General features: G+C 42.8%; 1 protein-coding gene across 8 annotated transcripts in view; it reads right to left on the bottom strand.

The window, feature by feature from the left end:
* Window positions 1–26,706, bottom strand: part of LOC147182003 (activated CDC42 kinase 1-like) — a 57,206-nt gene that overhangs the window by 5,813 nt on the left and 24,687 nt on the right. For 4 of the 8 annotated variants that reach the window (XM_086098110.1, XM_086098126.1, XM_086098120.1 and 1 more), the window contains 15 exons: window positions 13,941–14,118; window positions 13,524–13,594; window positions 9,487–9,756; window positions 9,247–9,399; window positions 8,667–8,830; window positions 7,968–8,087; window positions 7,730–7,856; window positions 7,418–7,564; window positions 6,644–6,738; window positions 6,169–6,363; window positions 5,850–5,941; window positions 4,281–4,403; window positions 3,648–4,081; window positions 1,157–2,281; window positions 42–137 (listed from right to left, as the gene is read on the bottom strand). In XM_086098110.1, coding sequence (XP_085954236.1) covers window positions 42–137; window positions 1,157–2,281; window positions 3,648–4,081; window positions 4,281–4,403; window positions 5,850–5,941; window positions 6,169–6,363; window positions 6,644–6,738; window positions 7,418–7,564; window positions 7,730–7,856; window positions 7,968–8,087; window positions 8,667–8,830; window positions 9,247–9,399; window positions 9,487–9,756; window positions 13,524–13,594; window positions 13,941–14,103 — 3,375 coding nt within the window. In that variant the 5' untranslated portion in view covers window positions 14,104–14,118. Of the gene's footprint in view, window positions 1–41; window positions 138–1,156; window positions 2,282–3,647; window positions 4,082–4,280; window positions 4,404–5,849; window positions 5,942–6,168; window positions 6,364–6,643; window positions 6,739–7,417; window positions 7,565–7,729; window positions 7,857–7,967; window positions 8,088–8,666; window positions 8,831–9,246; window positions 9,400–9,486; window positions 9,757–13,523; window positions 13,595–13,940; window positions 14,119–17,107; window positions 17,223–26,706 lie in introns of those variants that run through there. The other 4 variants (XM_086098084.1, XM_086098092.1, XM_086098102.1 and 1 more) reach the window with 4 other exon arrangements.

Here is a 26,706-nt window from a genome sequence, read left to right as displayed (position 1 = left end):
AAACATCTGTAATGCATGTTACTAATGACAAATGTTCTTACCTTGAGGTAATGCACAGCTTTCTGAATATTCCAGTTGTGGTTGTGGAGGGCAGTTTGGCATTCTTCTAACGTTACACCGTGAACTGCCTCCTGCACCTGTGTGACACAATAAGACAGTCAAATCAAGAAGGAGAATGTCAATTTACATCAAGACACTTTTTACACCAAAGATTAATACAATAATCTGCTAGCAAAAAAACCCTTTGTTCCCAGACTAAAACCAGTATGAGAACTCAACGTTTGAGTAATCACTGATACTAATACCAAGATCCGACACCACACACTACTTTGTTTTTATACAACACTACCTTCCCTCCCCCCAAAAACAACATAGTTTTAAAGGGACAGTGTGTAAAATGTTGTGCCATCTAGTGTTGAACTAATAGAATGCAACAGTTTGGAAGTACACACACGCCGGTGCCTCGAAAGGCCACTCTTCGCAAGCCTACTACCAATTATTATATTTGGAGTGAGCGGGCAGTGCAGCGAGCAGGAGCTAGTGGGAGCAGCTAACAAGAGTAGCTAGCAAGGACTTGCTGGAGCGGCTAACAACAGCTGCTAGCAAGAACCAGATGGAGTAGCTAGTGGGAGAAACTAGCAGGGGGAGCCCGAAACACGGGACTCAGCGACGGCCACCTGTAGGTGCCAGCTGTGGAAGGTAAGCGGCGGTCGACCCATTGGGTCCGACATTAGCTGCAAGCACCACCAGAGTTATTATTAGTTCACCAATAGGTGACACTAAATCCTACACACACTATCCCTTTAAAAAAAAAGTCCTATACATCTCAATTTGTCCTTAAAATTGCATGAAATTAATGACAATTTTCTATAGCTCTAATTTCAAATTTCTAGTTCCTGATCGTAAAACTAGAAGTACCAATACATTGAAATAAGGTCTAGTATCTGCCCAATACTGATACCTGGTATAGGTAATACCCCATCCATGCACTATAATGCATTGAACTTGCACATTATGAGATACAATACTGCACTAACACTGTATAATTTGCCTTTACCTTTGCCTATTAAGATAATATTGCGGTTTGATAGTCAGAGAGGTATTCATTACTAATATGGTCATTATTAGCAAGCAAATAAATATTTAACAACATTACCACTTTGACTTTGTCAGCTGAGTTTTCCAATCCGTCTGTCCTGGGACAGTAAGCGCTGCCTGCTGGTGTTGTCAAACCTTCTGCACAAATACCAGAGAGACTAACTGATGTCTTCATTCCTGTCCATGGTCCAAGATTGCCGGAGGAGAAATTAGTCTTCAGATCACCCAGTGGGACAACCCCCTGTCCCTGCCCCTGCAAAGTGCTGAGCACCATGGGTCGGACCGTAGCAGTGTTAGCTTGCCGTACGTGTCTGCCCTCCGCAGTGCTGCCAGTCAGGCTCTCGGCCTCCCTGAAGAAGCGGTCGTATTTGTCAAGGTAGGGCGGCCTCTCCGGCAGAAGGTAATAGTGAGTGTTACTGACTTTCCGCCCATCACGGACAATGGGGAGGATGCAGGGCCCCTTGTTTGCAAAGTCCTTCTCCTGTGCCTGGATCACTTTGGGTGCAGCATATTTGGGGTCTGAGGCAAAGCTGTGCGTAGTAGGCATGAATTTACCTGGAGAGGTGGAGAGGTAGGAGCTGTAGGTGTGTGTTGTTGAGGGGCAGGTGGTAAAGGCAACTGGCATGGTGGTGGGACTGACAGAGTAGACTCTCTGCTGCGGGGAGCCCACTTCCAGGCCTTTGGGGCTGGGCGTCCTGGAGCCAGGCTGCGACAAAGGCTCCCTCGGAGGGATTTGCGGCGGCCGGTCCTGCTCTGAGCTTGAAATGTCTTCGGTGGTGTTGGGCGGGGTTGGGGACAGCGACAGGTCCCTTGACCAACGAGCAGAGGAGTAGTCGCCTCTTTTAATTGGGCGAGGGGGAATAGGGACACGAGGAGGGATCTGGGGTTTGTCTTCAGGGGAGGACGGGTGCGCCTGCAGACATAATGTCGGGACATTGAGCCTCCTCATGCACTCTTGCTGGAGTTCCTGGAATATTTCTGCTGACTGGGAGAATGAGGTAGTTGGGCCCTGGCTGTGCTTGCTGGGGAGAAAGAGGTTATCTTCGAGGCCTGCTTTGTCTGTAGCTCTGGAGACACGGATCACACCCTCCACTTCCTGTCCAGACGAGAAGTCCTCCTGTGGGATATGGACATTCTTCTGCTCCTCACTGTGCTGTTGCTCCATGCTATTGATGGAACTCACCTAAGATGATAAAGAAAATGGATGGATGTGTGTTGAAAACTGTTAATAAATATAGCATTCCTCTCATAAAAATTCAAATGACACACATTTGTACAGACATGGGAGACTTGAGTCACATGACTTGACTCAAAGACATTTTTAGGGCTTGCGAGTTGCTTGCCAAAAACTTGGGAATGACTTGACTTGGACTTGAACTACATGACTTGACAAGTCATCTTGTTTATAGTTAAGAAATCATCATTTAAACACAGTTTGCCTAAGGGAGGGAAAAAAAGCAGACTGCTATTCTTTAACAACAAGTATGGACTGGGCATCAAGCGACCAAGAAACTCGAACTACCGACGCACAGTTCTAAGTGCCAATAGGCCCTTTTTAAAGCTACACCTAATTTGACCTTCTCTTAATACTTGGGTAGCCAACAGAACTGTTAAATTTCATTACTTGTGCACAGTTTCCGAACAGGAGCCGAACAGCAACATTTTCAACATGTTTGATCCATGAATCGACCAATAAATGTGCAAGTACGTACACTTTTATGACTTTCTGTGACTCTTCCAGTATCTGTCTCTCTGTTGCAATTAGCTGATGACACTCTAAACTCACTTCCCTCTGAGAACATTCTGTTTGAAACGTTGCAATTACAGAGTTTTGTTGTTTATTAAAATAAAATAAAAACGAAAATGCTTTTAAAAAAAACAAAAACTAACTTAAACTACATTTTACGTTTACGAAACTACAAAAAAATTAAAAGAAAATTGTCCTTGGTAATTAATTTAATACATGAGCCTTTTGGGTTGATTTTAAATGTGATTTTAAGTATATTATTGCGATATTAACCGGAATGAGGACGTCTGAAAAAGTGTCACACAGAAGTGACATCATCTAACAGCAGCCAATAGAAAAGCACCTTCAGACGATGTCGCTCCTGGGCGACAATTTTGTGTGCTTGACTTTTGGCTCCAATGGCTCGTCTCACCTGCTTTTCATTTAACTTAGACAAAATGCAACGCTAGTTACTTTAAGCGTTAAAAAAAACAACTAATACTAATAAGAACAGAACCACCCTGAAAACTAATTAAAAACTAACTCAATTTAAAAAAAATAAAACTCAAAAAACGAAATAAAAACTAACTAAAATGAAAATTCCAAAGCTATAACCCTTGATCAATAGTTAGGTGTCGCCCTGGTCACAAAAAGTGAACAGCATGATGAAGAGGTCTGTTTAAAAAAAAACATTTATAATTGAATCAGCAAATGCTGATTGATTGTTGCGTATTTCCACATTTTGTATAGTGACTCCATCATTTGTAAGATAAAAGCCTATATGCACTTCGATGAAACTCATATGGATTGTGTCCTACCCCACCTCCATATCGTCTTCATCCTGGGCTACATCGTCATACGCCGGGGGTGGGGGTAAGGGCCGTGCATCCCAGTCCACCACCGGGGTGGGGTGAAGAGGGCGGGGCAACGATTTGGAGGGACTCTGAGGAGGTGTCCGGTCCAAGAGGTTTTCTGCTTCCAAAGCCAGCTTTGCGAGACAGGGGATTGGGATTTCCACCACAGGTGACGGGGAGGGTGTGGGCGAGGCAAACTCTTCCCCAAAGTCAATGAGGGACACTTCTCTCCAGGGACAGTGGCTTGACTCAAAAGTCTTGTCCGTCCACTGTTTGGAAGAAGACACCCATGCCGTTGGTCTAAGTTTGAGACCTTTGACAGAGCTCGTTTTCTGAAGCGACGGTCTCCTCAGTCCTGCGGATGTCAGGTCCTCATCCTGATGCACTGCATCGTAACAAGGCTCTAGGAAGAAACGTGCAAAATAATTCATTACTTTTGTGAGACTGGAGGATGAGTTCACAGCACATAAATGCATAGTGCACAGCAAGGGCGCCTGATAGCGGGAAAATAGAGAAACAATGATGTGTTGGAATGGAAAATAAAAGTAATGGTAGAGTCACTGCACAACAAGCAAACAAGAGGAAAAATGCATGAGGTGTACCTTTGAAGAGCGGAGCTAGAAGGGAACAGAGAGGACAGGCGCAATGGGTGAGGAGCTGCTGAGAGAAAGCAGACTTACTCTTGATTACCACTGCTGGCTGAGGAGGGCGAGGAGGAGGCTCTTCTGGAAACAAAATACAGCCACCGCAGTGCAAAGAATGAAAAGGGAAAAGGACAGCAAGTAGGTGAAAAAAGATGCTATTCAAGCAAGTCGAGAAGATTTTTCAAGGGCATTTCAAAGTCAAGCAAAAGGATATTCGTGACTCAAATGAAAAACAGCAAATTTGACAGGACTCCTGGACATATATAACAATAATGAGAATATCAATATAGATGCTTACACAGGAGAATATGAGTCTTGCAGGAAAGTAGCAGAACAAAACGGTACTACAAGTTGTAGTGTACACAGCCAGCAGTAAACCTCATAAATGATCTAGTTGTTAAATTTACCCTTTCGAAGTCGCGCGCTTTGTTTACTTAAAATAAAGCCGTTTACATTTTATTATTTATTTTATTTTGATTTATTTAGTAGCGGTGTGCATCTCTCCAGAAAAGACAATTTAATACTGTTTTCAATATGTGGGGTGTGAAACCATTCAAGGAAGGTTTGTTTTGAAAGTGGAACGATTCCATTCTACTCAATGGGAAGAGGATTCGATTTGATTTGATATGGAACGGCCTAGTTTGACAGGGTATGACGCTATGACTTTTTTTGTGATAATTTTACCAGAGATGGGCACTCACATCTCTCGTCTCTTCCCGTTGTTGACAAATGCCCACATTTATGGCGGGGGCCCACATATTCAGCAAATGCGTTATGGTGCGAAACGGACTAAGCACCAAATGAAGCAGGTTTTCATCAGTTTATATGGATCAGTACCGGACAGTCTTTATCAGTCCGTGTATTTTTTCGAGGAGAACAGATGGGCGACACAAGTGCCCACCCTCTGCATTTTACATACATTGAAATAAAACTCTCTGTAGTACTGGACAAGTGCAATTTGCTTTTTAGATATATCTCTACAATAAAAGACAAGTTGATATGTATCTTGATATATTTCAAAGTGGAACGATTCAATTCGGTTCGGTTCAATGCACATGCATCTTTAAAATACAAAATAGATTTTCCGGTTCAAACCAAATTTGTTAGATCCATATTTATGGCTCTACACAATGGCGGCAGCTACCTAACTGAGTGTTGAGGATGGCCTAGAATATTGGTAGTAATAGTACAAGTGTAATTTATCAGATTGATAAAGCACAATCAAATATCCATACATACATTTTCTATACCACTTACTCTCATTAGGTTCCCATTCACACCTTTAGACAATTTAGAATCAATTAAGCTATCAATAAACCTACCGTGCATAATTTTGGAATGTGGGAGGAAGTCAGATTACTCAACTATGACCTCACCGTGCTGTCATATCCTAAAATCATGTTTAGTACAAAAACTAAGATGTTGTCAGGAACTAATCTATCACCTAACACTAAGTCCGATCAAAAAAGGGGCAAAAAATGATCATCAGAAAGTAACCTTTACGACTACGTTATGTTATCTACTCACTTTTAGCTCGCCCTGGTAGCTGAGTGGGCCGAGCTGCACTCAGGTCCAAACCCAGAACATCAGGAGGATTCATAGGATTCCCAAGATACAAACTGGTAGGGAGAGGGGGGCATACAGCAAGGCCATCACCATCATGATCATCAAAAACCTTCTACTATAATGAGCTACTGCCATCTACTGGTTCAAGTGTGAATTATAGTCATTTTCCTGTTATTACAGTATGCAAAAAGGGTATTGTTTGAACATTGCATTAAACATCTTTGACCTAATTCAAGTAATTTGTTATCCAAACTACAATAAAGCAATTAGAGGTCTTTACTCGTCAATCCTGCCAGGGAATCCCCAGCAATGATGAGGGTTGGCATCTCCATGGCCCGTGTGGATGAAGCTGTTCTTAAGTGGTCGGCTGATGTCACGAGCTGACAAACCCGCCACTGATGTCACCACGTGCCTGGGAAACTGTCCCACTTTGAGTGTACGTTTATTTTGACCTCGCCACCAATAATTCTCGGCTCTGAAATACGAAAAAAAAAAGATAAATTATAATGAAAATAAAAAGATCCATAGTCAAGCCATTTGTGTTTCAAACTTACTTTGCACAATTGCAAGGTTTCCCCCCAAAATACAATCTTTGATTACTGAATTTACCAGTAATGATGAAGAAAAAAAAAATATTCCAGCTGCATGATAAGCAATGACAACCAGATTCCACCTCTGATTAAATTAACACTGAACACTTTTGACTGCCTATTTACATGTATTCAACAAGTGAAATAACAAAAAATGACTCTCACCTGCCCTCGATGATTGTGATGACATCATCAGTCTGAATCAGGAGCTTATCTTGCTCATCAAAGTCCTGCAGCGCACACATGTCCGTCGGCATGGTCTGAAACACATGATATGCGTGTCAGAAACAAATGCAAACAAGCAACACTCTATATTGAGGCATCACCTAACGGGAACATTACTCTGTCAAATGTTCGTCATGGTAGTTATGCATCGCCACTCAACAGAAGTTTTATTTGTGTGGGTTTATCCGTTCGCTTTTTTCCCTCCTTTTCCAAATGGGCTTTTCGAGCGGCTACATTTTGGTGAGAGTCAAAACTCTGATGAGTTATATAAAACATAAATACTGATAACATCTTATTTCATGAAATCAAATCTTTAAAACAGACACAAATGACAAATTCTCAAAGTCTGATCCAAAATGCACAATTGGTAGTTAATTCTAATTCCTATCAGACATTTTGTAAAGACATTTCATTTTTTCAGAGATTTATTTTAATATGTTAGCATGGTATTGAGTGTTTCCACTTTTTTATTAGACGCCTTTTTGGAGCCATTCACTGTTTTCTTTCCTGTGAAAATGTTGGCAGAAGTCTGCCCGCTGCACTTTCTGCAAACATTTGAACAGCTACTTTAAGAAATGTCCACTAGGTGTCATTAAAGGTAATTTTATGTATTGGGACTCATCCAAGACTGAAATTCATGCTACTTTTCTTCTGTATTGTTGAGTGTATAGATCCCCCAAAAATATAGTTGCTCAAAAACAGTTGCCACTTTACCTCAAGTAAGAACTCCCGCAGGGCTAGAAAAGTTGGTCTGTCATCTGATTTCTGCGCCCAGCACTGCAGCATGACGTTGTAAATATCCTGTGGACAGTCCTCTGGCGTAGGAAGGCGTTCACTTTCTTTATCAATTTTATGCAGGATCTGCAGAAAAACAAAACACAACAACAACAAAACTTTGTTGATTAAATATGCAATTGTCGGTATTGGGTACTTTTGATCCACACTTTAATTTCTATTATAAATACTATTTAGACAATATTTATTCCCTAATCATATTTACTACTTAACTGAAATGTATGTATCTACCTGGCTCCCATTGAGGCCTACCCAAGGCTCCTGGCCATGCGTGAACATCTCCCATAGAGTCACGCCAAACATCCACGTGTCAGTAGCATGAGAGAATGTTCTGGTCTTCAGACTCTCAGGGGCGCACCTGTGGTACAGAAAATGACTTATTTTAATTATTAGATTCTAATACATCAGATGTCCCAATTTCAAAGGTCATGAGCTCAAATGTATTGCTTTCTCACATTGGTTCACTCACCACGCAAAGGGAACCTTCCGGTGTTCCTGCATGACATAATGCTCATGATTGTTCGGTAGCGCCCTCATGAGGCCAAAATCACCAATTTTCACTCTGTGAGCTGATGCCAGCAAGATATTCCTGAAGAGTCACATTTTAACCACAACGTTGCATATTTAATAACAACAAATGTGCTACATAAGTTCTACAGTAACTGTATTTTAAAAGTTGCATGCTGCATCATCTAACAATATTTCAGTAGGTACTAGTAGTGTGTTTATGTTCTTCATAACATAGTCCTGAGAATGTATTGCACATGCAAGAAATGGAAGTTTTAACCATGGCATGTCAGCCTGCTATTACACATGTTACACAATTAACTCTGACAAAATACAAAATGTGTAACATCATCATCTGTATGTATAAATTAACTGTGAAAATTTGTGGTGCCTATTGAGGTTTTATAATTGACTACATTTGGGCAAGACCAGCCAGGAAGTGACTCATTTAGCCTGTGGGCCAAGTCACCCTGTAATAGTCTACAAATGTCTGGGTGGAGAAGTGAGAAGCAGTCTATATTCATGCAATAACGTCAGATGCCACGAAAACATTTCAAAGGGAAAATACTAGCAATTAAATACAGAGTCGACGAACACCACCCCAAAAAGATTTTCAGCCTGTTAAAAGCTCAAAATCGAATCCTGCTTGGCTCTACTGTACCTGGCCGCCAGATCCCTGTGGATAAACCGCCTCTGCTCTAGATAGGCCATACCACAGGCCACCTGCACAGCATACTGACACAGAGTGTGGATCAACACGGGGCCCTGAGGATGGACGCACCGCAAGCGCTCCAGCAGAGAGCCAAGTGGCGCCAGCTCGGTCACCTACAGCACATGCAGAGAAAGACAAAGCGGGGAATGAATGGCTGAAAAGTCAGTTAAAGAAACAACAACCGAAAAATCTGAGAAAGAGCATGTTATGTTGACAAAGTAACGTGACAAAAACAGGAAGGCTAAAAGTAATGACGTAGCTCACAAACTATTTGGCACTCAAAGGTAGCACTGTGTTAAAAAGGCGACTATTTTTGCCCCGAGTACACTTGCTCTCCTCCCTTCCTGTTTCTCCCTGCTTTCCTCCATCCTCTCATCACTCTCACACAAAGGCCCGGTGATGCCAAAGCAGATTAGAATTGACTAAGGTCATGCGCATGTTAGCGGAATGAGTTTAACATGTATGCGCACATGTGTCTATATGTTTGCATCGTCCTCCCTCTGTGGGTGTTGTTCTGTGTGTGCACTACCATCTTCATTGGGTGTGTGAGCACCACACCGTAGAGGCGAATGAGGTTCTGGTGATCCAGCGAGTGCATGGCGTTGACCTCACAGGTGAAATCTTCCAAAGCATCGGGCTGAGTGAGCACATCTGTCTTCAAGCACTTCACAGCTACGTTAATCTGAAAAGTAGGGCAACGATGTACGCCGATACAGCTTTCTCAACAAACATATTTTAGCGCATATGCGGAAACTGAACGGCTCCTCACTATCTTCCCTGCAGGAGTCAGCCACTCTCCTCTCTTCACAACACCGAAAGATCCGTCTCCCAGCTTTTCAAGGAGAGTCAGGTCCTTCTCTGGGATGAGGCAGGTCAGAGCCTGCTGGTGGCCGTCAAGAGGGACATCGCCAGCTGGATGTGTGGTCAGGACTCCCTCCACCAGGCCCAGGGGAGGTGTGGGAGACAGCTTACGGAAGGAGGAGGTGGGCTGGCCCTGCTGGGGAAAGTCCCCCCCATCTGGACGCTTACCACTGAACACCTAACACAGGAATTAAGGGCGAGAACAACAAAGTCAATCTGGAAGTCAAAAAAGTACATAGAAACAAGCAAATGGATTCAGTAACAATCACTTTGTCTTCTAAGGAACAGCATGACTTTAGCTATGGGAAGTTTAGTTACATCCGCAGTCGATACCTGTACGAGTACTCAAGTCTTGAGTAGTCACCGATACCAAGTACTGATAGTACTTAGTACATAAAACAAAAAACTGACACAAATGTAAAGAAAGACCAATATATTCAAATATAGCATTTAAAATTGCATGAAATTAATGGAAATTTTTATTTGTTCATAAAATACATATTTTGTAAAACAAAAAACACAAAAAAAAAACACACATTATACATAAATTGTATAAAAAAATGCATCAATGAAATGAAACTAATAATCCAGTCAGACACATATGCCTTTAGTTCTTAATTGTAAAACGGCCAAAAAATACTGGTATCGACAGCCATCGTGAGTACCAATACCTTGCAATAAGGCCGGGTATCGGCCTGATACCGATACCTGGTATCAGTACTCGCCTGCCCCTAATCTGCAGTATGAGGAAATATATGCAGGCTGCATTATTTTGCTCAATAAAACGCTAGCTTTAAAACCCAAGTTGGGAAAATGTAGAGAGAGTCTCCCATTTCATTAAAAAGGTTTTGTTTTTAAACAATAAAACCATAACTGGCTATTAATTATCTCCATATTCATTCAATTAATTCAGTCAACTGTCCCTAATTATTGACATTATTGAGAACTATTGATTTAAGTGGCAGCAAAAACTGAAATTGAACATTAACAATAAAAAAAAATGAGCATAAAGAGCAAAACGTCAACCAGAAGCCTACAGCACAATATTGCTTCAGATCAGATTTTTAGGAAAGTAAAAATAAACTTTAGAGGCCATATTGAGTCACATAGAGCAACTTCAGAAATTAAACAATGAACCCTCAGGAATGTTTGAGCAGATTCTAAAGCCCTCCTTCACACTGAGCTGACCCTGTTTCCTTTTCTTACCAGCACACATTCACTGAATGTCTCAAATCAGCAAATCATCGTTACAGCATCGCACGATTATTGCCTAATAGATAACAAAGGCAGAACTTGTGGCACAGTTTATACATATTGCTAAAGTTGTTGTTTTTTTTGCACTCTCTAACACTGAAAAAAGGAGTGTGAAAAAAATTGAATCAAAGTCTGGCACAGCTTTATTTTTGTGGTTGCAAAAAAATATATAAAGTTCTGGATACAATTTTGTCTATATATGCAAAAAAAAAAAGGACTTTATACAAGCACACGTGCTGAGTAATGAATACACAAGTGACCTGTTGTTGCCTTGTTTTTGACCAAATGTGATGATGTCTATGCAGTCACTGAGCAACTATGCAAATGCACAGACATGCACCTATCATTAAGGACGCAACGGGAAATAACTTCTCTGCAAGGAAGTGCTTTCAGGCCAAGCACTATTAGATTAAGTAAGCTGAATGTGAGCATGTGTGAGGAGGGTTTTTAGTTCCCCTTGCTCGTACAATGTGCCAGCTGACTGAGCAGACACTCTCAATTTAGAAGCTCAAAGAGAGGAGAAAGCTACCATAGTATTTTGTCCCCAAAAACATATTTAATATATAATTTAGCCAGCACTCACATTGACAGCAAATCCCACAGCTATGCCATAATGTTGATGTTTCCCTCAAGAATGTTGTAAACCTCATTCCAGACACAAATTTGGAATCATAATGAGGCGCCCAACAAAAGTCAGTACACAGAAATTGGATAATTACAAAGATGTATCAATGAATCGTCGGTTCCAAGCATGACTGACCAAATATAAACAGTAGCAGGCGGTGTATGGTGTCACATTCAAACCGTACCAGACATGACATACTGCTGTATCCGTTTTCAAAAACACCGTGTGAGGCACTGTGTAATTTCTAATAGGAGGCTCAACATTCAAAATATCCTGACGATGACTGGGCAGAAGTTGAAATAAGTCAAAGAAGAAAAAAGGGGAGCTATTCAAATCATGCGTTCATCAGATAATCACACACTGTAGGACATGCGGACAAGTTAGAGTTAGGTTTGAAATGATATTAAAGCATTTTGGACTCATTGGGGTATATATACGATTTCAACTATTATCATAAACGTTTACATGTTAGGAGGGTCATCTATTATTTGCACATTTTTGTTATTTGCGTCATGGCTGCCAATGGTGAGGGTTCAGCGTAAACATGTTTCTTACAGCAAAAAGTCTCGTTGACGCTTCATGCACCGTGTTCCCCATGATTGACTGTTTGCCTCTCACATGCTAATGTACATGTGAAAGGCAAAATGTTTTACTTCAAATGTGCAAAAATAGCTCTTAGAATGATGCAAAAGAAACAAAATAATGACCACGAGTCACCATGAATTAGAATGAAGATTTCGCTCGCATTGATAAGCGCTTATATAAGGAGATCTACCAGTATTTCATCAAACGGTCCAACAACCAATACAGGTGCTGCTTGCTTTTAGTTTGTTGTGTTTTTCCCCACCATTGGATTATAAACACGCATGTATGCATCATGTTCATCGACGGGGCCGTTTGGAGCAATGTGCATGTTTGGAACGCTTAACCTTCGCTTGGAAATATTTATGAATAGAAAAACATGCACACCGACTTATGTATAATGCAGAAACTACAAAAGGCTAAAGAAGGTGACTGAAACACAATCTCAAATGTTGTGCCAGTGTTGGTGGAACCATTAAAACATATGCACTTGCACTAGCATGACGAGATGAAATTGTTACTCGCACACACTGAAAAACTAATACCACCAATTTAGTTGCATAAATGAGCCCTGTTGAGGTCTAGCCCATTCTCCCTACTAAAAGCTACAAACTAGGGGTGTGGCAAAAAATCGATTCTCATAAGAATCGCGATTCTCATTTAGTATGATTCCGAATCGATTTTAAATGTCCCAAAATCAATTTTATTTAAATGATTTTATACTGTCTTGCCTTTGTCTGTGTGTGCCTTTATTTGGAGTGCTGTTCATGTTGTACCCGATTTGGCCACTTAGGGGCAGTGTGGTTCCACGCGGTCTAATACGCTGTTAAGTTGTAGCCACATTAGAGAGGAGAAAGAAAAAGTCACGATCAAGTTATTCCAATAGAAGTTGTTTTTTTGCAGTGTGGAGCCGTTCTTTTGAGTGATAAAAGTGCCGTGAGTAGCGCACTAGTTAGCATTAGCGAGTCAGACTGGAGTAAATCATTACAATTCCTTGCACATCTATAGATTGAAGCAAAAATCATTGTCAATCAAATCATTTTGAATCAAAAATCGTTCTTAATCGATTCTGAATCGAATCACAGACCCAAAAATCGGAATCAAATCGAATCGTGAGACATTCAAAGATTGCCACTCCTACTACAAACTACATACACTAAAGTACTCCACTGACTCATTTTTTTCTTCTTATTGTTTTAGAACTATGTTTCCAAGCTATAATAGTCATGTGAACCAAAGCAAAATATCTTTACGCCACAAGCAATGGCAAACCTACAAGTGTACCTAACTTGTATTCCGTTGTGCGCTTTACATTTTGAGGTTAAATGGTTTGTGCCCACAAGCAAGACAAATGGCATGTTAACGTAAAAGATTTCCGTACTGTGTCCGACAGACAGATGCCGTCATGCAAAGTTGTCACACATGCCATTCATCCTCAATAATATGTGTGTGTGTGTGTGTTTGTGTAGGTGATTTGTGTCCACCTTGCTCATCCAGGACTTGCGCTTGCACATTGCTTTCTTCCTTTTTACAGCCTCCCACAGTCGTCTCTGCCCTTTTTAATCAAGAAAATAATAGATATCATGCCAATGCAGAAATACAGCAATAAACTAGTACTAAACACTACAGTTAGTGCAGAACAAATTAGATTAGATTAAAAACAACAACAACATTGGTTTATGAAAATCTGGTACGAGATATAGCATTGCATATTACTTGAACAACTTTTAATTAGTTCACAAGATTTAGGACTACTCCATGCACGCACGCACGCACACACACACACACACACACACACACACACACACACACACACACACACACACACACACACACACACACACACACACACACACACACACACACACACACACACAAGGAGAGAGTGTCCAGTTTCTCACCAGGTCGACCCATGCCAATCTTCTCCAGGTCTTCATTCTTGACATAGTCGAAATGGGAGAGCCGTGTGACATTTAGGTCATCTCTGATTCGCAGGAAGTACTGCTGCAACTGTACTTCTATCAGCAGCTCCAGCAGCCATTCTGTGCCTTCCTCACACTGCATATTATTGCCCAGTTTCTGCAAGGACACAAACACAACACAGGAAACTACTCATTAGATTTGTTTTTGATTTGTTTTTACATTGTTGAGCAGGACATTGTTTCAAACAAAAATGCAACCAACAATCAAAACACAGGTGCATTTTCTGGCATGACGGTGAAGCCCGAACCGTCTTCTGGGAAATCAAAAGGTGCTATTAATGCTAGTTCTTGCACCGTCTAGAAGCAATGGACTTAAACCACCGGTCCGCCAACCTGCACACATACGGTAGCAGATACAAACGACAACCTTTTTTGTATACGTATACGTATCCACAACTATACTACCATGAATCTGTCCATGGCGGAAAAAAGGTTGGTAGCCACTGGTCTAACAGTATAATCTAATAGAGTCGACATAGAATAGTGCAGGTGTACCTAATATTGTGAGAACTGAGTGGATCATGACATAAAGCTGGTCGCGAGAAAAGGATAAAGAAATAAACAACAGCAACTAGCATGCTCTTCATACGTACACTAAGTGAAACCCTCATAGTTCGACAAGGCAGCACAATCTGCAGACAACGGCAAGGAGAACATTAGAGTGAAGTCTCTGGGTCATAAGGATCATTCGGCTATGTAGCAATTAAGACTATGTGAATAGGGAACTTTCTGTGTGGGGTTACGAGGTTCAAAGGTCATGGCTTTCCCTCTGTCGTTTAACTATATTGTTGAGTGTGGTGAAATATCACTTCCTATTGCTGAACCTCTTTGTGACCTAAAACTATAAAAAAAAAAAAAAAAAATCTGTGTTAACAACTCATGTACGGAAGACATGCATCTATAATTCAGCATGAGCATATTCTTCAATCCTCTTTTTAATGATTTCAAATGAGGCCACTAAGAATTTGTACGATTGCGGATATTTTAGAAATGTTGCTACTCTGGCAAGGCTATACACCTTTAACTAAACATGGCAAATGAAAATGAATACTTTATGCTGAGTGCTTTGTTTGCCTCATCTATGGCACTGTTGAGCAGTGCCAGTATTTTAGATTGAAATAGTCGAAGGTCTGACATTAAGATTTTAAAGCCTTGGGTTTTCCCAGGAATCCCTTTGTATTGTCGTCCCTGCCATGTAGCTTATGTTTTGAATAGAATAGGTGGTTTGTTTCTTTATTAGTTAAGATAGTTTGTGATGTATGTACAGTGAGGGTCAAAAAGATGCCAGTAGAGCATTGTAATGGTGACCTCAGTATATAGTCTAAAATAAAGAGATAAATAAAAGTATATAGACTGTAAATACTTTATTGTTTATTACTTGAATAAAGTATTTCAGGTTGCTGATACTATATATATACACAATACATGCATAATATATTACTCTGAGAAGCATCCCCAAAAATCATTCATATTATGAGTTATTGGCCTTCACATCCACAAGGCAAGCCGGATCGTCCTACGCAGTCAACACATCGGTGTTAGTTCACCACACAGTGAAGAAGATGCAACTCTGCTTCCTGTCTGGCCTCTTTGCACAGCAGTGTCAAGTCTGAGCTATAAGGGGTTGGACTAAAATAACTGTCTAATAGCTGTTATATCATGATGCCACTAGGGCTGCAAAAAAAACGCTTATTGTAACAACTGTCGATTATTTTGTCGATTAATCAATGAATACGATTTTAAAAAACGATTGAATAACTTCGGCTCCTTTATTCAAAAACAGGACATGGATTCAAATTGACAGTGCAGAAAATGCACAACCAAATTATGATACAGTTCCTGATTTGGTCCGTAACATGTCAGAAAATTTAAAATTTTGAATTGTTTTAAAAGTGAATCACTGCTGTCAAAAATGTCAAACAAAAAAAATTGCTAAAGGTTTGAGTTATTATTATAGTTATATTGGTTATTATAGTTAATTCAATCAAATCCTAATGACTAATTACTTAATTGCTGATTATGCCGATCACAACCTCCCAGAAATCATACTCTAGAAACCGTTACAGTAACCCAAATTGGGCCAAAACGGGACCGACACAACGTTTGCGTTTATTTATTTAAACCAAAAAGTTGGTTCAAATGAATAACCCACCAAACAATCCACAAAACAACATACTTTTTTGGGTTGTGCATGAGAAACAAAAATTTGGGTATCAAAATAACCCAAATAGGTTCAAAAAGGGACCGAGCCAATGTTTTGGTCTATGTATTCAAACCAAAATGTTGGGTCAAATGAATAATCCAGAAAACAACCCATTTTGGGAGGGATCGACCCAATGCTTTGGGTTATTAAACCAAAAAGTTGGTTGAATTAGTATCCTTTTTTGGGGTCAAAAGAATAACCCAAAACCCAATTGGGAGGGTTTTTTTTGGTCTGTTATTCATTTGACCCAACTTTAATTTGGGCCGGCCCCTTTTTGACAATGTTTGGGTTATTTTTGACCCAACTGTTTCTAGAGTGTAGATAAATCAAGCTCTGTTTTGGGCAACTTCACCAATTTGCTAACAGGCTCCATCATTCCATTATATATGCCGATTATTCTGTTCAGGGTCATGGGGAGCTGTAGCCTATCCCAGTTGACTTTGAGCAAAAGGTGGACTACATCCTGGGCTTTTTGTTGCTAGCAGTCGCAAGGAATATATTGTACACAGGTAGAGATGAACAACCATTCCTCTCGTACATTCACATCGTCACTGAGAGGGAACAGATTTGCTGTCTGCATCCAAATCAGGCCAATACGTGCTTCAAAGTCACTTGACCACAGATATATCTTTAGATTTACACTTACAAAACCACAAATTAATTACTTTCTAAGAATTGAGACTTGTAAAATAAACACATGACAGAATAGCAAATCTCCTTCCTCATGCTGGTGGAGAAATGTACACATTCACACACGGACATTCACAGAAGCATGAAAGGCCAAAGTCATGACCCGTATCATGACCCCCACTTCCCACCCGCCTGGGTCCATCTTGCACCCAACACACAAGCCTTTTTGACCAGTGAAGTCAAACAAACTTACTCGATATACACGAAAGTGTGCCAGAAAAGGGAACGACTTTCTCAGCTTGTCAAAGCGCCGCATCCTGAATTCCTCAGTCCTTATGAGCAGAGGAGCCAAACAATGTGCTCTGTGATACCGGCCTGTCCTCCAAACCACTAGAAGAACCCCTCTGCTCCCATTCTGAGCTTCCCAGTGTCTGAAGGAATGGGTACACCAACTCCCTGGATCCAGATCTGGAGCTTTGAAACCAGATGTGGGGCAAACGGCGTCTCACAAAACTGTGTCTAAATCTACAACATTCCATGGCAGGCCAATTCCTCTGAAAGTCCGTTCTTTAGCTTTGACTCACTCACATGGGCAGAGAGGCACTTCCATGTGCAAAAAGAGTCCGGTAAACTAAACAGCCAGTCCTACCATCAAGTGTTCTCCCCACAAAGTAATGAGGCGGTGATCCGAACTTGTGAATCACTCCTCCCTCTCCCCTCCCTCTCCCTAAATCTCCCTCTCACTCGCCGTCTCACTCGCAGTTTGACTCTGCATGCGGCGCTACTGTCTGTTTGCTTTTTCATTCTTCCATCCAGCGTGGGGCTAAAAATAGGAGTTCCTTCTCCCTCGGTCAATCCCCCTCCAGTAAGCCAGACAGACTGAAGATATGCAGCCAGTCAGAGGCTCTGGTTTCATCTTTTTTTTTTTTTTTTTTTTTTTTTTTAACAGCGCAACGAAATCAGTATCTGGACGGTGTCAAAGAGAGCACTCCGCAATGTGTGATGCAATGTCTCCTCTTATTTGACCCTTCTTGTGTGGCTTGTACACACATCACCAATATATCTCCACAAATCCCGTTCTCCTACTTCCTCATCTTAAAATAGAACATGGAGCAGATTTCTTTGCACTCAGACCTATTGACTTCCACTTTATGGAGCTTTTGAAAGGGCCTCCCACTAGTTCTGCCTGTCTGAACATCAATTATGACGATCGGTTTACTCCCTAAATCACTCGATCCAATACAATGTTGAATGCCTTGCGCCACCTCTTCAAAACTTTTCTCAGAGCTTGTCGCCCAGTTGTTTCCGCCCACCCTCATCCTCTGCAGTCAGTCAGCCAGTGTCGTGCAGAGCAGCACCCGGTGCAGAAGACAGAGGCGTCACGGTATTCAGGCCCAGAGGAGCATTTGATCCGGGGGCAAAAGGTCACATTCAACTGCAGGATGGAGCGCTTGCTTCCTGTGATACAATTACCCCCGCCCCCCTCTCAAAACACATGCAAACATTTTCTGGAAATTAAACATGGCGCAGATTGATAAATGTTCAAACATACCTGTACACTGGACTTTGCTTATTATTGTATATCTTTGGAAGAGTAAGAAGTCCAATTATTACAAATGAACAGAAGAGAGTTCAATATATTATTATGCTGTACAATAATCAGGAGTGGGCAATTCCGGTCCTCGGGGGCCAGATTGCTGCATGTTTTAGAAGTTATCCTCCAGCACACCTGATTATAATGAACAGGATTGTTATCAGGCTTATGAAGAGCTTGCTAATGAGCTGATCATATGACTCAGGTGTGTTGGAGAAGGTAAACCTGCACCCTTGCATCATGAAGATTTTGCCGTGCATACCAGAATGCAAGTGGAAAAAATGTGGATAGCTGTACTATCCTGACATACTTGCCTTGATGCTACATTATTTGGTTTTACTGCTGCAGTGCATCGAGTGATTGGTTGGGATCGGTATCTACCCCGATTTCCTTAAATTTGGGGCAATCAGTGATCGGCAGATCCCTTAAAGTAAAACCAATCTTGTCCACCGATCTCCTCCTCTTCTGCTCTGAGATGACTAATCAGCTTTTCATTTTCTTTTGAGGCAACTGCTTCATTGCACTTCAAACAATCTGTTAATATTGTTTCACAGGTCCTGTTTAACATTTTTCAATAAAACTAAATTGGAACAATGAAAGTGTATGCTGTTGGTTATGGAGAAATAAATCCGGATTGGTAAAAATTGGGATCGACAGGTCAGACTTGTTGAAAGGGATTGGTGATCAGCCAGAAAAATTGTGATTGCTGCACCCCTAATTTACTGTTATATCAGCTTTAAGATATCCATTGTGTCTTATCTGATATTTTATTTAAAGTACTTATACCGTATTATATGTATTTATACACACACAGTATAAAATAAGGTTCATCAAAATTATTTCATCTATATTATAGGAGAGCAGTATGTTCAAGTTCAAATGCACAAACGCTCCAAAACCTATATAATTATTCACTCACTTTTCTGGTAATTAAAGGACTTTAAGTTTTTCTGTCTGTTCATTTTGAATGGCGTAAGAAGCTAACACAAATTTACCAATTACTGGCGAGACCAGAAGTGCACAGAGTCCATTTAATAAAGCTTTCATCTATTATTTAGGTAAACTGATGTTGTTAGACACTATCTGAATTTGGGTATGCAGTATATTTTATGCAGTAGAGTTGTAGAGTGGATTGTCCAGAGTCCAACTGTCCGCTGTCAAAGTGTCAATGAGAAACTGTTCACAATGAATTACCTTACTTGGTTAAACAAAGAATATTATATTTTGTGTATAATATCCATGTACTAATTAGAAAACAAATCAGAAGTTAGTTACCAGTTAATCAGTACTTGAGTATTTTTTTCATTGAGAACTTATTCTTGCTCTATTCTTAAGAGGACTTATTTGAGTCCGTGTACACATTTTGGCTACTCTACTCACCTTTGTCAATTTTTTTCCACCCCACTCCCATGTTATGTTCCTCTCTCTCCCCAGAGTCTAACTGACCCATGGCATTTGCTTCTTTATTTGGCGCAGCTCTTTATTTCCTGCAACTAATCCTCCAAAAATGTTATCTCTCTCCAACTTGGCGGACTAAAAACAAACCCTTACCAGCTGCTTTTTTAACAGCAAAGCTTCCTTCAAATCACTTTTCTAAATACACCTTCATGCATGGCTTTTAAATTGCACAGCTTAATCTCTCTGCTCATTACATGTCTGCATTTTCATATTTCTTTGTATGCTCTCATTCATATGTAAGTGTTGATCAAATGGGTAAGTGGCTCCTTGATTCACTGCATCAAGTTTAAGTGTCAACCACATCTTGCTCTCATTAGACTACACACTGAGGTCATTAGAACGTGTTAATTACACAGGATGTGACAGGACAACAACAAAATAGTAAACACACTTCCCATCTGCAGCTTCCTTCACTTCCTTATGTGGGCAATTTCATTAAGTTGGCTCATTAGGATGGAATGTATCACAGTAAAGAAACCTCCATGCCTATGACAAAGAGGAACATTTAGGACCTATTATATCAAAGAACCTGGTGTCATGGTCAGATGTCGTATTAATACTAAAACGTGCTATTTTAAACCTATGTTGAGGGTATTTTTCTGATGCCATCACACGACAGTTCACTCAGCGACACTAATGAGCGCTAACTTGCATGCTCGAGAAAAAGAGATGCCATACTAAATGTCGCTATTGAAATACCAGTAAAAAGAAACATACTGTAGGCTAGCTTATTGTTTCATAACCTTTTCAATGCAAATATTTCAAGAAAAATTCTCAGATGTAGTGGTATGTATGTGTGCTAAGTTTTGCCAAGACAACACAACAAGCCACACAAAACAACATGTAGTGCTGTGGTGAAAAGTATGCATGTGTGGATCATGACTGATTTACATCCACGGGTTGCAGCTTAAAAATCAGTGCAAGGAATGCATCACAATGGTACCAGATGCCTCATCACTAAGGAGATTGGACCAATAGGATTACAGCAGTATGTCAACCTGCTGCTGCAAACTAATGGCACTAGGTGGCACCAAATCTAATGCAACTGGGGCGAGGAGCTTGCATTACCACGTTTTTACTTCATTCTGACTTAAGCGCTACGAGCCATACACTTATCTTGATATTTGAATGAAGCTGTATAATTCTAGAACCAGTGTCTTATTAGTGTGGCCTTAAATGCACAGACATTATTTCTGAAAATGCTACAAAACATTATAAACGTACACTATGTTGTAAAGCTATATTATCAAATATTTGAATTTGTTTTGTATTCTGTGATGGTGCTCACACCACCGACCGTCATGTCAGGTTATTTTGTGGTGCGTTCATTCACATATTTTGTACAATTATTCAATTAACATATTAAATAGTTAGAAAACAAATGGAAATTAAAGGCCATACCCATATTTTTATATAATCATAGGTCTAGTAATCACTCGGGTGGCGGTGGTCCTTACAGGAGGCCAACATGTTTTGCCGCCGTCTTCCTGCTACGGATACCTGAAAGACAATTTTACGAATGTAGTTAGCCTTGGTGGTGTTTGTAGCTTGTGCCGGACCGATGGGTTGAACGCCGCTTACAATCCACAGCTGGGGCTTGCAGGTGGTCGTCACTGAGTCCCGTGATTTGGGCTCCCGTTGCTTGTCCCCTTCTGAATTGCTCTCCCAAGCTTTTACTAGGCATATTTTATTAGCTTCTCCTGCTAGCCACTCTTGTTAGCCCCTCCACCATATGGCTCAAACTAACTCCCACTAGCCACTCTTGTTAGATGCTCCGGCTAAATCTGGCTCACTCGGTCTTTCGGCGTCGTTCGCCGGGGTTTACATCGCTTGCCGAGATGCTCGTTTGCTCACGCAAAATAAGAATTGGTGGTAGGCTTACAAAGTGTGGTCTCCCTGAGTCACCGTAGTGTGCGTGCTTTAAAATACACGCAGTTTGGCTGCATTCTATTAAATAGCGACATCTAGTGGTGAACTTTTACACACTGTCTCTTTAATTACAAACAATAGTCTGTCTGGCTGCTAATGTTACAATACCCAGGGTTTTCAAAAATCAGTGGTGGCCACCTCCACCTTATTTGCTCGCCAACTCTGGCCTGAGTGACTGATAATGAATGAATGCTTTAACATGATAATAGTCATATTCTTATTATTGATAGATGGAATTATTATATGTTGCCTGTAAAAAATGAAAGCGAGTCAGTTGAATTTACAGAATACATGCACATCATAGCGCATGGTCAGGATTAGGGCTGTTCGATACAACCACTTTTTTTCACGCCGATACTCAACTCTTGAGTAGGCACCAATACTGATACCAAATACTGATACCACAAGTAAATAAAATTACGTTCCGTTCCGTTCCGTCTTCAATTCCGCTTATCCGGGGTTGGGTCGCGGGGGCAGCAGCTTTAGCAGGGAAGCCCAGACTTCCCTCTCCCTAGCCACTTCAGCCAGCTCCTCCGATGGGATCCCAAGGCGTTCCCAGGCCAGCCGTGAGACGTAGTCTCTCCAGCGTGTTCTGGGTCGTCCCCGGGGCCTCCTGCCGGTAGGACATGCCCGGAACACCTCCCCAGGGAGGCGCCCAGGAGGCATCCGAACCAGATGCCCCAGCCACCTCAACTGGTTCCTCTCAACGTGGAGGAGTAGCGGCTCGACGCTGAGTCCCTCCCGAATGACCGAGCTTCTCACCCTATCTCTAAGGGAGAGCCCGGCTACCCTGAGGAAACTCATTTCGGCCGCTTGTATCCGGGATCTCGTTCTTTCGGTCACGACCCACAGCTCGTGACCATAGGTGAGGACAGGAACGTAGATCGACCGGTAAATCGAGAGCTTTGCCTTTCGGCTCAGCTCCTTCTTCACCACAACGGACCGATACAGCGTCCGCATCACTGCAGACGCTGCACCGATCCGTCTGTCGATCTCCCGCTCTAACCTACCCTCACTCGTGAACAAGACCCCAAGATACTTGAACTCCTCCACTTGGGGCAGGACCTCATCCCCGACCCGCAGAGAGCACTCCACCCTTTTCCGACTGAGGACCATAGTCTCGGATTTGGAGGTGCTGATCCTCATCCCAACCGCTTCACACTCGGCTGCAAACCGCTCCAGTGAGAGCTGGAGATCACGGCTTGAAGAAGCCAGCAGCACCACATCATCTGCAAAAAGCAGAGATGCAATGTTGAGGCCACCAAACCGGACCCCCTCGACACTCCGGCTGCGCCTAGAAATTCTGTCCATAAAAATTACGAACAGAATCGGTGACAAAGGGCAACCTTGACGGAGTCCGACCCTCACAGGAAACGAATTCGACTTACTGCCGGCAATGCGGACCAAACTCTGACATCGGTCGTACAGGGACCGAATAGCCCGTATCAGGGGGCCCGGTACCCCATACTCCCGAAGCACCCCCCACAGGACTCCCCGAGGGACACGGTCAAACGCCTTCTCCAAGTCCACAAAACACATGTGGACTGGTTGGGCGAACTCCCACGCACCCTCAAGGATCCTGCTGAGGGTGTAGAGCTGGTCCACTGTTCCACGGCCGGGACGAAAACCACACTGCTCCTCCTGAATCCGAGATTCAACTTCCCGACGGATCCTCCTCTGCAGCACCCCCGAATAGACCTTACCTGGGAGGCTGAGGAGTGTGATCCCTCTAAAGTTGGAACACACCCTCCGGTTCCCCTTCTTAAAAAGAGGAACCACCACCCCGGTCTGCCAATCCAGAGGCACTGTCCCTGATGTCCACGCGATGTTGTAGAGACGTGTCAACCACGACAGCCCCACTACATCCAGAGCCTTTAGGAACTCCGGTCAAACCTCATCCACCCCCGAGGCCCTGCCACCGAGAAGCTTTCCAACCACTTCAGTGACTTCGACCCCAGAGATAGGGGGGCCCACCTCAGAGTCCCCAGACCCTGCTTCCTCAAAGGAAGGCGTGTTGGTGGAATTGAGGAGGTCTTCGAAGTATTCTCCCCACCGATTCACGACGTCCCAAGTCGAGGTCAACAGCACCCCATCTCCACTATACACAGTGTTAATGGCGCACTGCTTTCCCCTCCTGAGACGCCGGATGGTGGACCAGAATTTCCTCGAAGCCGTCCGGAAGTCGTTCTCCATGGCCTCACCGAACTCCTCCCATGTCCGAGTTTTTGCCTCAGCGACCACCGAAGCCGCATTCCGCTTGGCCAGCCGGTACCTGTCAGCAGCCTACGGAGTCCCACAGGCCAAAAAGGCCCAATAGGACTCCTTCTTCAGCTTGACGGCATCCCTTACCGCTGGTGTCCACCAGCGGGTTCGAGGATTGCCGCCCCGACAGGCACCAACCACCTTACGGCCACAGCTCCGATCGGCCGCTTCAACAATGGAAGCACGGAACATGGTCCATTCGGACTCAACGTCCCCCGCCTCCCCCGGGACAACGGAGAAGCTCTGCCGGAGGTGGGCGTTGAAACTCTTTCTGACAGGGGATTCTGCCAGACGTTCCCAGCAGACCCTCACAATACGTTTGGGCCTGCCTGGTCAGACCAGCATCTTACCCCGCCATCGGAGCCAACACACCACCAGGTGGTGATCAGTTGACAGCTCCGCCCCTCTCTTAACCCGAGTGTCCAACACATACGGCCGCAAATCCGATGACACGACTACAAAGTCGATCATCGAACTGCGGCCTAGGGTGTCCTGGTGCCAAGTGCACATGTGGACACCCTTGTGCTTGAACATGGTGTTCGTTATGGTCAGTCCGTGACGAGCACAGAAGTCCAACAACAAAACACCGCTCGGGTTTCGATCGGGGAGGCCGTTCCTCCCAATCACGCCCCTCCAGGTCTCACTGTCATTACCCACGTGAGCGTTGAAGTCCCCCAGCAGAACGAGGGAGTCCCCGGGGGGAGCGCTCTCCAGCACACCCTCCAAGGATTCCAGAAAGGGTGGGTACTCTGAGCTGTTGTTCGGTGCATAAGCACAAACAACAGTCAGGACCCGTCCCCCCACCCGTAGGCGGAGTGAGGCTACCCTCTCGTTCACCGGGGTAAACCCCAACGCACAGGCGCCCAGCCGGGGGGCAATGAGTATGCCCACACCTGCTCTGCGCCTCTCACCGTGGGCAACTCCAGAGTGGAAGAGGGTCCAGCCCCTCTCGAGAGGATTGGTACCAGAACCCAAGCCGTGTGTGGAGGTGAGTCCGACTATATCTAGTCGGAACTTCTCAGCCTCGCACATCAGCTCGGGCTCCTTCCCTGTCAGAGAGGTGACATTCCATGTCCCCAGAACTAGCTTCAGTAGCCGAGGGTCGGACCGCCAAGGCCCCCGCCTTTGGCTGCCACCCAGCTCACTGCGCACCCGACCCCTTTGGCCCCTTCCACCGGTGGTGAGCCCATGGGAGGGGGGACCCACGTTGCCTTTTCGGGCTGTGCCCGGCTGGGCCCCATGGGTGTAGGCCCGGCCACCAGACGCTTGTCTTCGAGCCGCACCTCCAGGCCTAGCTCCAGAGGGGGGCCCCGGTGACCCGCGTCCGGGCAAGGGAAACGAAAATCCAAAGTTTGTATTCATCATTGGGGTCCTTCGAGCCATGCTTTGTCTGGTCCCTCACCTAGGACCTGTTTGCCATGGGTGGCCCTACCAGGGGCATGAAGCCCCGGACAACATAGCTCCCAGGTTCATTGGGACACGCAAACCCCTCCACCATGATAAGGTGATGACTCACGGAGGAGTAAATAAAATTCCCCAACCATAAATGACAGATGATTTAAAAAAAAGACATATATCTCAATGTATAATTTTTCCTTAAAATTGCATGAAGTTAATGGCAACTTTGTATTCATATCATTTCAAATTTCTTGTCCCTGATCATAAAAAGGCCGCAAGAAGGCGGTCGATTATGGTATCGGTCACCGCCGTGAGTAATGATACCTTAAAATAAGACACCGATACGTCACCCATCATAGTCAGGATGATACCACTTCTGCCTCAATTTGAGCCAGGAAAAACCCTGAATACTTCACTAAAACACGAGGCCTCGTGTCAAACATTAAATATTCAAGATTTAATACTGTCTGTAGTCTTAAATAACAAACCTAAGATAGCACTGAATATATATGTAAAATTACTGGTTGTGTTTAAAAATGTAAAAAAAATTCTTCAATTGTTCAAAAGTGTGATAAAAATGTTTTTGTTTTTTTAAATCAAAAGTATTTTAATTCAAATCCTTACAGTAACTGTTTGAATGAATACAAACACAAATAATTGAAGTTGTTCATGTATTATCCACTTTATGTATTTTTAACTTGTGTTTAAGATTTTGCCATGGTCACTTTTCACGGTAACGGTATAGAGGTCAGGCATGGAGCCAGAACTTTTTTCTCTCTTAGGGCTGAGGAGCGATTTTCATCACTTGATTTTTCTTATTCACAGGGTCTCGCTTTTTCAATGAAAGGCTGATAACCAACACAAGCATGCTTGATATAAAAGTACTTTAAATGAATTTGGGCTAAGAACATTCAACAAAACAATTAAGCCGGAAACAAGTGACCACAAAGCAATCGCAAAATCTTCAATTCAAAAAGCAAGTAAATGAAAGAAACCCCCCCACCCTTCCCTTCCCTTCCGCTGACAAACAAAAATGTGGGTCAGTGGGTGCAACACAAACATGGAAGAATGGCTAAATGAATACAACTATTTTAAAATGTAAAATAAAATGCTTGAGGTACTTTAGCGGGACTTTATTCTACGATGATCGTAAGCACACAGTTGTCTGTCAATGGACAGAACAATCTGGCAATGGAACTTCCCTTTGTGTC

The sequence above is a fragment of the Leptonotus elevatus genome, chromosome 1, assembly GCF_054856555.1.
Source record: "Leptonotus elevatus isolate MCC_2025b chromosome 1, RoL_Lele_1.0, whole genome shotgun sequence".
Lineage (NCBI taxonomy): Eukaryota > Metazoa > Chordata > Actinopteri > Syngnathiformes > Syngnathidae > Leptonotus > Leptonotus elevatus.
This window is presented reverse-complemented; position numbering and strand designations above follow the sequence as displayed.